Source organism: Fringilla coelebs (assembly GCF_963513975.1).
Source record: "Fringilla coelebs genome assembly, chromosome: 1".
In the NCBI taxonomy this organism is placed as follows: domain Eukaryota; kingdom Metazoa; phylum Chordata; class Aves; order Passeriformes; family Fringillidae; genus Fringilla; species Fringilla coelebs.
This window is the reverse complement of record NC_140028.1, coordinates 20,182,387-20,200,384: the sequence shown is the minus strand read 5'-3', so window position 1 is coordinate 20,200,384 and position 17,998 is coordinate 20,182,387. Positions and strand designations below refer to the sequence as shown.

At 35.6% G+C, this 17,998-nt stretch overlaps 1 protein-coding gene across 1 annotated transcript in view; it reads left to right on the top strand.

Moving 5' to 3' along the window:
- Positions 1 to 17,998, top strand: part of ZFPM2 (zinc finger protein, FOG family member 2) — a 307,035-nt gene that overhangs the window by 64,848 nt on the left and 224,189 nt on the right. The window contains exon 3 of the mRNA XM_084227111.1: positions 7,528 to 7,629. Within this exon, the coding sequence (XP_084083237.1) occupies positions 7,528 to 7,629 (102 nt within the window). The remainder of the gene's footprint in view (positions 1 to 7,527; positions 7,630 to 17,998) is intronic.

The following is a 17,998-nucleotide window of genomic DNA, read 5'->3' as shown; positions in this document are numbered from 1 at the left end:
AAGACAAATATTATTGCGGGGTAGAGAAAAAGAAGCACGAATTTTTGACTGCTAAGGCTTTTTCTGGGGTTTGACTCACAGAAGCCTAGACTGGTTTTGAAATCATGTATAATGCAACATGTATGTAGGAACACACCTGTAGTGATAGGGAATTGGTTCCTTTTTGTATTGAACCATCTCAGAGGTTGATCATGTCGAATAAAAACATCCAGTTGTTTTCAACAAAGTAAATTAAGATTTCACTGCATAGGAACAGGTGCCTATTGCTACTATTTATGTAGCCATGTGTGGAAGTCACATAAAACCCGGATTTGTCTGTGATAATGATTTCAGCTGCAAAGTATAAAATGAGGTGTTCTTGGTTGGATGAAGAATTCTTAGAGGAGATTGAATATTTCTGCAATAGGGATGGAACAGAATTGTTATATAATTAAGTTGAAATATGAACGTGCAGAAGAGCCTTCAAACTTAGAATCTGGAATTTGTTAGAATTTCTCTGAAGTAATCTCTCTGTTCTGCTGCAGGCTGGTTTAGAATCTCATGGATTGTTGATTTCCATTGAAATAATTTTTAAAAATTTTATTCAGCAACAGTCTTTATTTGTGGCATGTAAATATCTTTTGAAATGTGCTTCTGCTGCTTTTCTAATCTAGTGCTTATAGCTATGCAGCTTGAACCCCAGACTAGTACTTGCATATGTCTAATACAGTTCTTGTATTTGAAGTTTTAATGGGGAAATATTGAAAAGATGCAAGACATTTTTTGTTGTTTTTTTTTTTTTTTTTTTAATTGATAGAAGCTCTCATGTAGCCAGTATATCTGAATGATGCTCATTTGTAGTACGGGTGTTAAGAGTTTCTCCCTAAAAATTAGAATATATATATATATTAAAAAATATATATATGTGTATGAGTGTACGTATGTATACATGTATGCATATATATATATATATATATTTAAAATCCATTAATAAAAAGAAGTCAGGAATACAATTTAGAGAACACTTTCACTGTTCTGCAGGAAATACATTTGAATGAGTGATCCTTGTCTTGAAAGGACTTCAAAAGCAAACAGTGGCGATAATGAGAACATATCAAACATGCAGAGAAGAGGAAGGCCAGACTCAGTCTAGATGAATGTGCTGCACAGCAGTGTCTTATCCCAGGAGAAAAGTGCTGTAGCTGAAATGGTTAGAAATAATTGACACTGCTTTTTAACATGATCACTGTGCTGAAATGTAATGTGTCAAGATGTCATTTTATTAAACAAAGTGGTGATTTTAATAGGAACCAAAATAGTTTCACGCCACTATTTTGGAGAGCTAACGGCTTGCACATATGTGGGCACTTGCCAACGCTTGAATATTCACAGACCTATCCTAAAAATTAGGGAAAGAGACAATGCATTGTTTCTGAGACTTGCTGGACAAATAATTCTAAGAATGCTTAGGGCAAATGGAAACATACAGTTATTTCAAATGAGGTTTATCCCAGGAGAAATTATGATTATTAATCAGCATGACAGGAAACAATAATTGCTTGCAAAGAAGCAAAGTATTGAGGTGATTTATATAATCTGAAATAAAATGCAGTAGATTAACTTGTTCAAGTGCTGGTTTCTTTCAGGTGCATTACCAAATCAATCATGAGAGCCAGATTTTGCTCATACTTTCTGTATTTGTCAAGTAGGGTGTCTCAGTGTTGATTTTTATGGGCTTCACTGAAATGATTTTTGATATGTATCAGATTAATTGATAACAGTCTGTAGTGATAGCACGAGATCTCTTCCTCTGTCTCTCTGTCCCTCTGTCCTTGCAAGGTTTGTAGTGTAAACCCATTTGCATGACACTGTACCCGCTCTAGTTGTTTATCTTGTCCTCGTATCTTTGGCAAATATGGAAAAAGGTGGAAACATCCCTCCCATATTTTTTAATATCTTTATTCTCACAGTTCTATTACCATTACAAAAGCTTTTTTTTTTTTTTGCATTATTTTGTACCCAGAATCATTTATATCTGCAGAAACCTGGATTGCCAGTACAATTATAGTTAAATATATACATAGAATACTTTAAAAAGAGATAATCTACAAGAAGGTTAGTTAAGGCCTATTAGATGTCATTGGTATTCTTAAGAATAGTGTGTGCTGCTAAAAAGTATGCTACATTGAATGAATCGAGTAATTGTATTTTAAGTTGTATATGGTTTTTTTCAAAGTTAGTGAGTATGGCTTTTGAGGAGAGGTTCCTGGCAACAATCCTCAGCTAACAGTGTGTTTCTTAGGATTCAAGAGCAGGATTATCAGTGTGTGTAAGCTCTCTTACTGGTTGCAGGCATTGAGATAAAGCAAATAACAAAGGGCAGGTTTTGATTGCTGATCTATAGTTTCTGAGGCTCTGGCATCTAGTTCATATGTATAGGCTCAGAATCCTTGTTTGGTTGGATCTAGAATTACTGCTGCTGTAGACTGTGGCTGAAAGGAGCAGCCACCCTCCCCCTCCACAGCCAGTCACACTGGTCTGTCACCACCCATGAGGTTCTGGCCTTGCCAAATGAAAGTCTACAGTGAGCGACCCCCCGAGTCCTTGCATTGCGTCTCTTTTCTCTTTTGGCAATACAGAGTGCAACAGGCTTTGCAGCAATTTATTCCTGTACTGATTTATTATAATTGAAAGGTGATGTTTCACTCTGAAAAGCTGCATGAGGATGTTAACAAGTTGAGTTTACATGTATGCTGCCAGGAAGAGGGAAAACAAACGGAATTTCAAACTTCTGTTGTTCTCTCACTCTAATAGAAACTGCTGCGTGCTTTTTGTGACTGGTACAGTCCTTCACCCAAAGCTATTTTGTCTGATGATAAAATGAGTGTATGAAGCTGGCACGTTTTTCATCTCTTTCATGACCTTATCTTGTGTGAGCGGCTCCTGTGAAGGTATCCTAGCTATAGGAAGCACCTGGTAAACATACATGATATCTATGCCGTGATAAGCAGTTGCGAACAAGAAAGTAGATCTGTCAGTTCTGAACTGTTCATTGTTAAAAATACTTTGTTGATTTAGCTGATTGCAAAATACATTATAGAGTGCCTAACAGCTGCTCTAACCTTCCTAGTCAAGAAAGTTCAATAGTTATATTGTACGAGACTTTCTGTAAGAGCCTAGTACTGATAGGAGCAACATGGATTAAAACAGCAGGACTGAGAACTGCTAACCCATGTGCTTCTATAAAATACCACAACTACTTGTGGTACAAGCTGATTAAGTACAAATTGGGAAGTCTTTAATTTGTTAAAAAGATTAAAGTGAAATTACTTGTTAATATTCAAGCCTCTCTTTTCCAACTTGTCAGTGTTGTCAGAGAAGTTGGAGTTCTCCCTCTCATGCTTCTGGTAATATGTCTCTTTTACAGTCTTCAGATTTCCTGACCAACTTTACCACCTTGAATTACAGTGAAATTATCTGTTGGATAAACATTATGCTATTTAAACCACATTAAAAAAACCTGAACTGCTTTTGAATGCTGTCAAGATGAAGGTCAAGATGAAAATTCTATCCACATTACATATTGAAGTTATTTGAATAAGACGGGTTTTTTTTTCCTCTTAGTTAAGCAGTATTTTGTGTACTCAGCATTTCAGCATAAGTCAGAGATTTGTTTCCCCCAACTTTAGCTGACTAAAGATCGGTTCCTAGTCTAAGCTGTGTGTTTAAGAGGATGATTCATTTCAGCTCTCTCAGACACCAAGAGGGGTCTCGTATCTCAGGCATCCTAGAATAGGATAAATCACTCAGGAGGTTTCTTTCTTCCCTGCCTAGAGGAGTGTCTATGTAAGCAGTCTGGACTAGCTTAACTTCCAGGCATCTAAGGTTAGAGGTGATGAGTTCTGCCAAAAGTGTAACTGACCAAGTATAGAGAAGTAGTGGAAATTCCAGTAGATTTACTTGACTCATGACTGAACATAGTTTATGGTATTTTATGTGCTTATTCATAAAAGTAATTTTTCATGCAATGGCCATTTAAAGGACAAAATTCACTTACCAGGCTTGGTTGCTAAGAAGCAACTGTTTAAACCTGCTTTAACAGAAGCATGTTTTGGTTCATTTTAGGGTACTTACACCACTCTTTGATGTTGATGGGGAAAAGTTATTTATCTTCTAACTTAACTACAAAGTGTAATTGAGCAGCAAAGTAAAGAAAAAGTGTGAGAAAACCCAAAATAATGGGATTAGAAAGGAATCAACAAGTTAGTAGCAAATGGGTGGCATATATAGTCAAAAAGGATTTGATTGGACTTGGAAGAAATAAATAATTAATGTCCTGGATCCACTTAAATGTCTACACCTGTAAACTGAAGAAATATGTAATCAGTTGGAAAATAAACATAAAAAATAGTCTTATTGAGAGACTGAAAAGTAGTCAGTGACTAAACAGAAGGAGTAAACAATGGAAAGAAAATAAATTCTGAAAGGAAATAAACTCCTTTGTGCTAAACAAATGTTAGCTGCTAAAATAGCTTTAAGTATGGGGAAAGAAAAGAAAAAGGCTTGAGAGATGTGCTTTGTTATCAGCTCTTCTGCTAAGCCTCCTTTTGGGTTTTTAAAGTTGCAGTGTCTCCAGCACCAAATAGATTGTCTTGGTTGCACATTTCAATCTGACATTGATGCTCAACTGAGCCTGGGATAGACTTCACTCCCTGGTGGATTCGGAAATTGACAGTAATGTACCATTTCTTGGTTTCAGTAGCAGATTGGAGTAGCTTGGGGGAACAGGAGAAATCAGTGTGGTGATATTTCAGGTGTGTAATGCATGCATTTGGCAGTTGGGAATAATAGAAAATATCAATGAAAATAGTTGAGAATACTTCTAGATGCAAAGCAAAGTTTTCCTTAATGTAAATTCTACACATTTTATCTACTCTATTTGCACAAGGCAAGCATCAATTCATTAAAACTTGACTGTGAAAACCAGGTAACACTGAGCTTTGTGAAACACTGGAAAAGCAAGTTAATGGAAATTTAAGTAATCAACTAACTTACGTTTTCAGATTATTCCTCATCTCCCAGATACTTAATTACTGTGTACTATATTTCTTGTACCTTAGCTGTTTTTCTGGCCTTTTGCTTTTCAGCCCAATCTTTTAACTTTTTCCTCTTTTAATGCTAATAGTTTCATTTTTTTATGTTCTGGTTAGTTGCACTGGCTGGAATAATGCTGAAATTTGCAAGCTAACACCAGGTTGGCATGTATTATAACCTGGAAGAACTAAGTATTTTGGAGGTTCAATTGTCCAATTATCTGTGCTTCTTTTCTGTCTAAAAGAATTACTATTTCTAGATTTTGTTGTTATTGTCCTGATTTAGTACACACAGTTCTGTTTCTTCCATATGCAGTGGAAGAAAAGCATTTGCATTCTATACAAAGAACATTCTAAGAACTGTCTGTGTTGGTTATACATCTTGAGTTAGAAAAAAAGAGTTGTCCTTGTTGTGCATTGCTTTCCAACATTTTCAAGAAAACTGGTATTGATCATGCCAGGTCTGAATTTAGGAAAAATTTCTTTTGTGTCTCCACTGAAAGACAAATTTTTTCTGCTTTAAGTTGCTATGAATATAGAAAAATGAAGGTAAAATTGTCAAATAGGTTCTTCACCCAAAGAAAGCAGAGGTCCTATTACTACAAACTAACTATAGAAAGGCTAATTCAAAGTAGGCTAGTTGCTTAAAAACAAATTATTGCTAAAACTGCTTAGCAGAAACTTGATAGCTTTTTCAGCCCATGAGTATATTTAGGACTTTCTTCTGAAAGATGACTTCAGATTGAACTGAAGCATGTGAACCTCAAATGCCTGGCTACTGTTACACAGTCAACACAGAAACGATACTCGATATTTGTGTAATATTCAAGTTTTATTTTACATACTACAAGTGCATATGAATATTCTGGACTATGTTTTTAATACCTCAAGTTCACTGAACTATAGTTCTGTAATCAAACTCTGGAGTGATTATAGTATTGTGTTTGTGTGAGTAGTAGTTTATCAGGCTCTTAGACTTCATATTTGAAAATCTGTGTTTTATGAATGCAAGGAAGAATGTGTTGTTATGAGACTTTACATGTGCACATGAAGTTAATACTTTATAATGTTTGTATATAATCATGTACTTGAAAGCTCTGGGTCACAATCTTATCCAGTATAAATATAGCTCCAGCGATAACGTATGGGGATCTGGCATAGTTTGTTGTAATCACATTTCTTTACCTATGTTGCTAATTAAAGCTTTTGTTATCATGAGTGGGGAAAAAATTACAAGTTACTGCTTAATTGTTGTGCTTTTTGCTCCTTCTTGGTCTCCTGTTGTTAAATCAACAAAGGGTCTGATTTTTCAGTTTGTCAAATACCCAGTATTTGTTTTTCTAGTGCTGTCACTTTTTTTCTGGGAGATCATTTTTTAACAAGTGTCCTTCAAGTCTGATAAAAAAAATTAAACCATAATCAATCCTATTTGACTGAAGTAGTTAATTTAGTAGATTTTTTTCTTTCAGTTCTTAGTGACTTCCTATACATGAGTTTCTTGGATAGGTTAGTATTAAAAAAAAAACAAACAAAAACCCCAAAAAAACCCAAATGAGTAAAATCCAAACCTGGAAAAGCCATTAGAGATGTCACTTAATGTGTTACTATGACCAGAGTGTTTTGTGTCATTTTCAATGGTAGTTGCCATAGTGCTTATTTCAAAGTATTTTGGCATAGTCTGCCTAGTGTATTTGTTTACCTGAAATATCTGCCCTTTCAACAAGCACTTCTTCAAATAAAAATTAAATGTTCATCTCTAAAAATTTAACCTTATCATAACTTTCTGTGTGTCCTGTACATGACCTTATTAAGGATAGTAACAGAAGGCAAACAGACATTTTCAGGTACTTCTGGATGGTGAAAATCCAGAAATTGATCAAAAATGTAGTATTTCTTCAAATAAAGCTTGATAGGGAGAAAAGTACTTTAGGAACCTGCTGGTACATTATGACTTTAAGGGCAAATTCCTTAAATGCTGAAACACCATGAATTACCTTTTCACTAGTTTGGTGAAAAAGCAAAATGTTTAGTGGACAGCATTGTTTCTTGCAGCGCATAAGAAACATTCAGGTGTCAGTTCAAGAAAACAGAAAACCCATCACTGAAAGCAGATGTTCCTGGGGGGGGTCACATGCTGATTTCTTTCTCTCCTCTGTACATAGAGGAGACTTAATGTGCTTTGTGTTACAGAATTAGGTGCAAGACTGTGTTTTATAACTGTATGGAGTAAACACTGTTTTCCAAGATCTGGAAGTACTGAATACTCAGGGCTTCTTTGAGTCAGTGGGAACTCACAAATGTTTACATTTGTCTAATTTTTTTTTTCATTTTGTCTCTGTTTATAGATATGCATATGTTTTCACTTAGGCATGTAAGCAGTTTGGATATTATAGGAACTCTGGTTTAAAGTCTCTGTTGGAATATGTCAATACTGTATTTTTTGATGTTTTTTTAGGCAGTGAAGAAGGCATCCAGGAGGCAGCAGAGTCTGATGGTGATGCAAGGTCAGAGAAACCAGGGCAGCTTGCTGTGGAGACTGAAGATTGGGATGGGCCAGGTAGGGAGAAACAACTGAAAGCCAAGAGAAATTTTTTGAAGAAGAGTTCAATATTTGTTAATTTCATTATTTTAGTAGATTGTTATGCTTTGCATTAATTTTTAATGGACTGTCTCTTTTATGATCCTTTGGGTTCCGGAATATTTACAGGTAAGTACTAAGATGACATTCTTGAGTTTAAAAAAAATTGGCTTTTGTTACATCATTTTGTAAATTGTTCAACATAAAATGCCTTATGTACTTGTTTGATGTAAAGGAAAATTTTATTGATGCTTAGAATTTTAGGATTAAAATTTCTCAATAAGTTCTTCCATGGTTGAATTAAGGGAGAAGCACTACTGCTCTGTTTTCTAAGGTCAGAAGGTCTCTTCTCAAGCTTTGTGCCAACATTTAGCAACATGTTTAGCTTAACAAATAGATATGGTGTCAACTAACATTTTCAAGGAGTTTTTTTTAGCTGTTTAAGCCTGATAGAAATCATTTAGCACACCTGGTCATTGGTTTCAGTGGAAAGAGAAAATCAGGCTGCGTTCAATGAAGCGTTAGAACTTCACATTAAAACAGTAATTCAAGGTAACATTTTCTGCTATGTAAGTGAGGATGGTGCAAGCATAACATTGCTAAGATGTAATGGTAATATGGCAATACTTTCAAGTATCTGTTCAATATAAATATGTAAAACCTCTCTTGTACTGTAAAAGTACCTAAGGCAAAGGGGTAAATTGTATTTCTCAATTAGGCAATTCTGCAGTTGAATGCGGTGTTTTCATGGGCATGGACTTGGGAATAGGCCTTAAAAATCCATTATATTGACCATAATTTAATAAAACTGTTGCAAAATGTGGATCTGAAGCCAAACATGCTCTAGCAATAGCTGTATCTCTTATGGAAATTTTCCCTCAAAAGGATGAGCACATCAGAAGAGAGTTCCAGAACCATTCTATCAATAATTTATAATGCAATAATAATATTTCATTAGAAAAATTCCTATATTTCAATCACATTTTCATCCTTGCTTGATTTTGCAAATTACTGTATGCTCTTCATGAAGAGAAGAACAAAACTAATGGCAATTTTCTGAAACCGGTAGCTGGAAAATACAATGCAAACAAAAATGAAGACATAGTATATCTAATTATTATGATATAATTTAAAATGTTTTTCATGATAATACACAAAGAACTTGATATTCTATATAAAGCACTAATGGTGTTATATGAAAACAAGGTTTAGTATCACGCTGTTGTACATGTAAAATAATGCAAAGTATACATGTGGATGTAGCAGAATGGCCTTTTCTAGCTGCATAGCAGATTTAAAGGCTGTCAGTACTTACCATATGGCTTATTTTTATTTCATTATAAATGAAGGCTATCTGAAATTTGTAAATTTTTGTTGCATGTTTTTTGTGTATTTCAGCGTATTTGAATGTGCATTTTGTGACCTGTTATGTTTTTACATTTGCTACCTTATTCAGAAGTTTCTGAGATCTTTTCTGACACTGTGGAGCAAAATGGGGTCTTTCCATTTTGTTGGGAAAAAAATCAGTTAAACAGTAGGATGAGTGTGCTTCTTGTAATATTTATTGATAGCTTTGACATGGGATAAGATAGAAATCAAAGCTGAATGTGGAAAAAATTGTTTTGACTTCTGAAAACTGATGACCACCTGATATAGATGTATCAGCATCTATATTTTGTTTAAATATTGATTCTTTACAAGGGTATAAAACATGTGGGTATAGACCATATCCCATACTCTACATCACACATGAAATGAAGTTGGGCACTACTGACATGGAAAAAGAAGCAATCAACAGAAGATCATCTTCAGCCATGCAGTACAAAGATAACATTTTCAAGTGTTTTGGAAAAAAACAAAACAACAAAGCATGAAATATTTTGCCTATTTAAGAACATATTTTAGTGCAGCACGAACAGAGCCATCAAAAACTTTGATTCAGAAAATTTACCAACTGTCAGTAGAGGCACAACCTCAAAGGGCAGATGATGATAAATTCTTTGTTATCTGAGCTGCCTCTGGTCTCCTCAGCTTCTCTGGTTAGGAAAGTTCCATCTCTGAGAGGTGGAGCCTCTCAGAATCCAACAACTGCGTTCTGCATGATACAAGTTGCTGTCAACTGATAATGTGAACTGTGACAACTCAGGAATTTATATAAATAGTAGAGCTGTTTTGTTATTTTAATATTTTATGTCTTTTTTTAGCACTAAGGGAACATAGTGTGACTTTCAGAGCCAGTACTTGTCAGGAACTGAAAAATTAAGCTTCTGGCATTAATTAGAGTTTTATTTTTGTTTGAAAATTTGCATTGTCCACGTGCATTTTTAAGTCTTTGTAATTAGAAATTTTTTGAAAAAAAAAAATCTGAAGTTAAATGTGCTATAGCTTCAAAGAATTTCTGCTGCAGCAATATTTCAGATCAGACTCCTGTGACCTTCATTGACCATCAAGGAATTTCAGAGATACTGTCTACTCTGTGTAGCCACTTTGAGGGTTACCTGAATGTTTTTCAACAGACCTCAGTTTTCACTGTTCTTATCTTCAATTTTTACAAATTCCTGTTCAGTGAAAGTGCTCTGAAATAATGGAAACTTAGGTCAATAGACTGTCTGTGAGCACACAGTGAAGGGCCTGATCTTTTTTCTGTTAAAGCCAACAGCAAAAGTCCAAGGAATAGAAAGCAAGAACAGCAAGACTGCGTTCAAATGCATTTTATGTAAAAAGACTTAGTTTTTAAATGTGAAAGTAGAGGTCATTTTATGATCTTGTGTCTGCTGTTTGCCTTGGTACATGGAGTTACATAGTTCTGTAGCTCTGTGTTATTGTTAGGATGTCAGTGCATGTGAGGGCAGTGCTTTAAGACATAACAAACAAAAAGATCTCCTACATGGGTTCAACAGATCACCCATCATATTAGAGAATATGATCATTTTGGTTTCTACTGAATGTTTCATGCTGCCATAGCGGAACTTCCTTAAAAATCTCTGAAAATTTTAGATACCAGGCACCTCAATTAAAATATTGTTAAGCCAAATAGAAGGAAATGATATATTCAATGACATCTTGAAAGATAAGTTGTTTATAGATTTGGAAATGAATGCTTGTTTACCATTATTCAGTGGTCATGCTTGCAGTGGTGGATACAAGTTCAGTCCACTATACTTGACATTGTAAGAGACAGCAAATATGAACTCTATCAAAAAGGAGAAAAGGCTTGAATTCAGAAGTATCAATTATAACTTGGAAGAGTTTAGGGACAATTTTTAGGCATTCTAAAAGCTAAAATAAAAAATAATGAAGGCAATGTTGATATTGCCTAGAAGATAATTTAGAAAAAAACAACCAGAAAAATCCAAGTGGATGTAACCAGATGCTAGGAGCTATAATCTGAGTCTAAAAGAAAAAAAAAAAAGAGGAAAGGAAAAAAAACCCAAAAAATCTATCAGTAGCTTCATTAATAACTGTAAGATGACATTTTAAAATGTGGTAAGAAAATATAATTAGAAAATTGGTATTGATCTATTATAAGTCATGACTCAATAGTTAGAGGGGGCAGGTAAAAAGGTAAAGTAATTATTTCTAGTCTGCTTAAAACATTTGTTCTGGAAAGCCTATTTGGCTGTATGTGATGACTGTACTTCTGTACTAGTTAATTGTAGCAATCTGATGGTTTGAATTGAACATTTTTAGGAGCTAGACAACCCAGCTCCAGTGATGAACTTCAGTTCTGAAAATGTTTCGATATGATTTCTCAAATGTGTTCAAAACCAGTAAAAGTTGGTGTGTGTACAGCAGACCTGTCCACATGGCAGTGGGTCCACTAGAAATAAGGGGATAAGTATTGTAAGATGTTTTTATTAAGAGGGGGTTATTAACAATTCCAATCTGTATAGGTTTATAGAAAAAAATATGTCCAACATAATGTGTAATGTGTGCTAAAGTATATTTAGTTTTTTGCAGTATGTTTTAAATTTTAAAAAATGCTGAATAATGGGTGGATATTGCTATTGGCAGACCTGAATAACTTGCTATGTTAGCTGCAGTAATATTTTAGTTTCAGAGTAATTAAATATGAAGTCATGAGCTTATGAGAAGGTAAATAAATATTTTCATAGAATCGTTACAGTTTTTAAAGACCTGTAGGGGCATCAGAAAGCAGAGTCACTGTAAAAGTCTTAAGATTCAGTGAACTGGGGTTGAGCCCAAAGAGAGGGCTATGGCTAAAGGGTGTGTTTGGCCTCTCAGATTACTTTGCTTGTCTGGTCAGCAGTCTTGTTTGATGCTGAAACAGGGTTCTGTGTCCTGTGGTCACACTTCAAGAATGATGTTAAAATTTGTAAAAGGTTTAGAGAAGAGCCACTAGAAAGTTGAAAAGACTGGTATTATGGAAAAGTCTAGGTCCTCTCCCTATTTATTTTATCAAAGATATATTAAAGTTATATTAAAGGGCAATCTGATTGCAAAGTACTTTAAATTCAGAGTGAAAATCTGATAACAGTGGGCACCTCTTTCTAGCAAAGTATCAGAGGATTAAATGGATGTTGAAGCTCCAAAGTTTCAGACAGAAAGAATGGATTTTAGTGCTTAAAAAGTCATTATTGAAACATTTTATGAAAAGTCACTTATCTGTCATTAGAAATATTTGCATTCAGGATGAGATACTTTCCTAAAGAACATTATCAACTTCTGTGGCAAACACTGGACTTTAAAAATGAGATAGATTTTACTAGTGCAGAAATTAGACTGACTGACCATGATAGGTCCTTGTAACTAAAATGCAATTAATAAATGAGAATACTATCTACTGCTTTTAAAAATATTGTACTATTTGGATGCATTTACAATGAGTAAGTAGAAGCAGGCTTCATGCAAGCTATTCCAAATTTTTATTTCTTCAGTAACTGATTACTAAAACTATGTAAAGAATGAGAACTTGGTGCTTTTCTCTATTCTGTAATTCTCAATTACTCTGTAGCGATGAAAAAAACAACGGAGTTGAAGACAACATATCCCAATTCTGTTATGTGCAAGGGAAAGTTTTCTCCCTGTTGGCAGATGGAACACAATTTTCTAATACTGACTAAGCCAAAATGTTTTTCCAAATCCAGTGCACCATCCTGTGAGCTCCATTCTTTAGACTTTTGTCCTCCAGTTCCAACAAGGAGTGCTTCAGCCATCAGTGAAGTTGTATCTGGCTTTCAAGGCAGAGAAACATTGTTACCTGTTGAGGAATTAAATATAGGGCATTTCCAAAGGTGAAATTAATGCCATTCAGAAAAGTCTTGGTTCTAAGGAAGAACTGGATCTCTTCCTTCTTAATTCCTGTGCACTGCACTAGATTATCTTTATTCCTTATGTGAGCTCTTACTTTTATAGTCATAAAGGGTGCATGGCTTTCTCGTGGGCTTATCAGAATGGGCTGATTTTGTCAATTGGATAGCTTGAAGTCAGTCTCTGAAGTTCTTTTGAATTGTACCTGAATTATGCCTAGAATGTGAGAAAATGTAAGAAAAAAACCCAAATTAAAAAAAAAAACCAAAAACCCTGCTATGCAGTGTAAAAGGCCTAAAACTCTTATTGGCAGTTCATAGTGATTTTTTCTTGTATTGCTTGCCTTCATCTGGACATAAAGGGAAAATTTCCCATGTGTAAAATTCTGCCTCCAGTAAATCATTAGTATTTTGGCTATTGACAGGAGTAAATCGGAATGAAGTTGAAACTCATGTAACTCATTTCAGCAGACTCATCATCACTCGTTGATCATCACTGTTGAAAAAAGAACTCAGTATAGTTAAATATAGCACATTATAGTTCCCTTTAATTACTCTTAAAGGTTGGTGTTTTTCTTAAAATGTATGAAATTTTAAGGAAAATGGTATACTGGAAATAAAATAGCACTTCAAAATGATGTTACATTGAGCTATGCCGCTGTTAATATTCAATAAAAGATGGAAACAGGCTCTCATATGAATTCTGGTGTATTGCTTTAGAGAGTGGTAGATCAGAAAATTGTAGTGAACATTAGGCATGCCAGATTCACATTTTTACCTGCTATAAAAAGTACTTGGAAAAGCTTTTCTGTATAGATTTCCCGTAACGGTCTGTAAGAATCATTGCAAATACGTATTGATTGTTGGGTTTACTCTGCATTATTTAGTAATACTATAAAAAGTTTGGGTTACAAAGCAAAGCTGTATAATATAGAGTGCAATAGTTGGTAGATCACTGCAAGATGGAAATAGACATTAATGATATCCTTCCCCCTCCCCCTCCTTTTTTACTTCTTTTTCTTTTCTTATTTTATTTTTTTAAATTTTTTTTTTCCTTTTTTTCTTTTCTTTTTTTTTCTTTCGTTCTTTTTAAACCAGTCCTAAGAAGGACTTGGAGATTACTGTCCTGATTTTGTTTCCTTTTTGATTGGGGAAATGTGGTAGATTTAAGATCTTGGAAATGCTATTTGATGTAAATTAACAAAAATCCATGAAACATAGTTAACCATAGATATAGTCTGACAGTAAGAAGAATATTGTGAAGAAGCAGAGGAAATCATAGAACGACTGTGTGTTACTCTGACAGTGAATCGGTATTATCTCTGCTATCAGATAATGCAGTTATCATTAATTTTCACATTTGCATTTCAATCTTTGGAAGGAAATGACTCTTGCCGGATGAAGATAAGAGCTCTGTACCACTATAATGAACCATCATTTTATCCCGATGCTTTGTATCCATATGAAAATGAGGCTGGGTGGTGTGGTATGTGAGGAGGCAGTGGGAGGGGGGGGGGTCACAGAAACATTATAACAAAGTGTCAAAAATCACCACAGACTTCTGGAACCCTTAATGAAACAAGAGGCAGTCTAAATAAATCTTCTGTAGTGAAGTGGATATTGGATTAAAAGCAGAGAGCTGGGCTCCCAGGCTCCAGGGGTTGGGAGGGAACCTTGTTGAAGCAGGGAAGGATTTCTGTGGATCTTGATCTGGTTTCCATCAACAATTTGGAGCTAGGAGGAGGCCATTTAGACATAAAATAACAAAAGTAAAGGTCTAAGAGTCACTGAGTTAACCTTTGCACTTCAGGTCTTGTTTTGACACTTAAATTCTGTTAAGGGAGGTGCAAATGCTTGTGGATTGCTGTCTTGTAGTTTGGATTATGGTATGGAGCTGTTTTAAGCAGTTACCACACCTGTGCATTAAATGCAGAATTTTAAATAATTCTCAGTCTTGTATATAGTATTTATCCAAGTCTTCAAGGACTGTAGTCTTCCCAGTTCCTTTTCATGCATAGCCCCGATTTGTGTAGCTTGCATGAAACTCGATCTGCAGATGTCTGCATCAGTCCATTTCAGGTCTGATTGACTAATACCAGTGTTGCTGAAATATACTTGCACTAAGTTCAACTTGTTCAACCTTTATGATGTAGTTAGTATTTATTTAATCTGTAACTTACAGACTTCACAGTATATAATTTATACTCACTGCCAAATGTCCTCTAAAAAGAGGAACTCTTGAGGTTTGTCCTGCTGCCCCATGTTTTGTAACAAAAACTGAGTTTCTTAGATCATGAAATGCTTGTAAGAACTGGTATTTAAATATGTGGTATTTAAAAAGTAATTTTTAGTGCAGAACCTGGCACCATTTATAGGAGCAGGAAGATGTCAATCTTGCTGTGACCAGCTGGGATTGATGAGTTATTCTGTTGGCTGTAGCAGCAGCTTCCTCTTGCAGATCTTTCTCTGGGTATCACCTCTCTCTTCTTACATGATGAGAGTCTCTGCTTCATTATGAGAAGATGCAGGTCTAAGAAGTGGAAGGAAAAATATGCTACTCCTGTGTTAATATATTCAGTATTGACAGAAGTGGAATAGTAAATAAGTGCTAAAATGGTCCCTGTCATGATTTTGGTTGAGGCCAGCAGTCTCTCTTCCCAAGTAGATGCCAAAGTGCAGAAGCTCTAGCATTGCAGGGAACATTCTCCAGAGGTAATTTGTGTGCTGACACCTGATTAAAGGCCAAGGAAGCCTCCCAGCACATAAGCATGGCTGTGCTTTGCCTCCATGCCCAGAGCTGTTCTTTGCCACGTGTAATGAAGCTTTTCTTTACATCTGACATGCTTAGTGCAGAGGTTCTCTGTTGTTCAAGGCAGTTGATACTGATGGTGGACTGCTCCCTGCATGGGCCTGAAGGATGAGAGTGTGAGAGTGGCTGGGTGAATTCACATGGAAGCAGCAGCCAAACCTTTGCTGTCATCTTTCCTGTGAGCAGTTTTGTCCTCTCTAGGAACAAGGCTGTTGCATGACCTACGCTGCTTGTGTGTAATAGATGGGGAAAATTTTTACCTATGGTCACACCTGACAAAATGAAAGTCTGCCCTTTAGCCAGAAATAGTGTTTACAAAGCTTTAAGAGAAAATTGAGGTGTAAAATAATTACTCTAAATTCCTAATAGGCAGTAATAAATTTTGAAAACTGACGTGTTTCTCGTTATGATGTCACTTCCTGTGGTGACTTCTGTAGCATCACTTTCATGATGCATGGTGTTAATATTGTAGGATTCTGTAAATCTGGAGACATGGATTGTCTCATTTGACTTGCCATCTAAAAAATCAAAAACCAGTGACTTCATCACTGAGTACTGGAGTTCTTGTCAAGCATTCCAAGTGTTTTGTCAGTTGGAATGCCATTTCCTTATCATTGTATTATTAACATAATATTCTATATGATACAGATTGTATAATTGATATTTTTAATATATTATTGTTATTGTTTTCATATAGATGTGAATTTAAATTTAATTTCAAAATCAGTTGTGGTAGAAATGAGCCTAGTTTAGAAGTAACATCTTGCATATACATTTCACATGTGGAGAACTTCAATTTTATTTAAACAATTAGCCTTTTAGAATATTTTCAAACTTAGAACTTCGTTTCTATCCAAGTCAAAATGCTTCAGAAAGTGAAACTACTTAGAACCTTCAAATCTGTTAGTTGTTTTTTAATGACATTCCATTCATTTACTATTTCTGGTTTGTTATTCGTCCATTTGTGAAATATTTATTTGATATAGCAATGTTTTTGATTTTCAGTGTGTTAGATATAAATTTTTCTTTGGAGACCATCCTGATCTTCAGGAGGGTGAGTTTCTGGATCAGGGTCATGGTTTAGAAGTTGCAGCCCCTAATTTAGTGCCACTCCCTCTCCAACACTCGCTCTTCTTCCCCTCCAGTGGGAGATGCAAAGGGCAGAGATTATGGGTTGAGTACAAACCAGTAGAAACAGCAATGGGATAAAAAAATTAACAGTTCCAGTGACAATCCTATTAAAAACAGTGTATGTCGGAGAAGGTATTTTGCATGGAAAATGCTCATCAGTGTGGCACAACCCCGAGCCAAGGAACGAAGTGACTGGCACACCCTCCATGTGCCACCTTTTCTTCCGAACCTCAAGCCATGCCCCTCGCTCTGGAGGTGAGGATCCTTTGCTTCCCCCCCCAGTGATGATGTGCTTGGTATAGAATAACAACATGGACATGCACACACAGCTCCAGACTGCAAAATTAACCCTGTCCTTGGCCAAAACTAGGACGAGTAGCTAGGCTTGAAAATGATCTGGTATCTTCCTAGATTTTTTGTACTTCTGTACACCCAGCATGAGAACATTGGCCTGACTTGTAGAAGTCCTTGAACTTTGAATGAAAGGTGATACATATTTGAAATGTATTCTGTTTTGATTGGCATTTATGTTTCAAGCACAAAAGACTTCTTGTTCTCTGAAAAAAGTTGATAGCTGGGAAAGGCATGTGCAAGGGAAGAATCATCAGATTCACTAGGTACTTCACTTTGCGCATGATACGCTACACAGTGGATATTATGTAAAGTACAAATCCCTGTAGGTCACACAGTGAAGGACTCCTGTGAAATTCTGCAGGGAATCAATGAACATCTGCATTACAATACATTGTTTCCTGTCGTTCCATACACCAAGGGACCTGCAGAGGCTGGCAGAAAGCTTTGCACTTTTCAGCTGTCTTCACTGTAGTTTGGCCATAAAGGCAATATTACACCCTGGTAGTAGCAGAGGGCTGGGAAACAGTGTCTGGTTTTGGAAGCAGATTGGGTGAGAATCAAAAGGAACATGTGATCAGTCCACAAGTATTTTGTTCTTGGTTGTGTTTTTCCTGTTAATTGAGCTAAGATTATTGCATTCAGAATAGTGCATGACAACACTGGCTTGAACAACTGAAGAATGGATATGTTAATATATTGAACACAGCGCACCATTATTTAATGCACTTAAGGTTTAGTCTGGTAGTTGGATACAAATACCTACTGAGAGATGCTAGTGACTTCA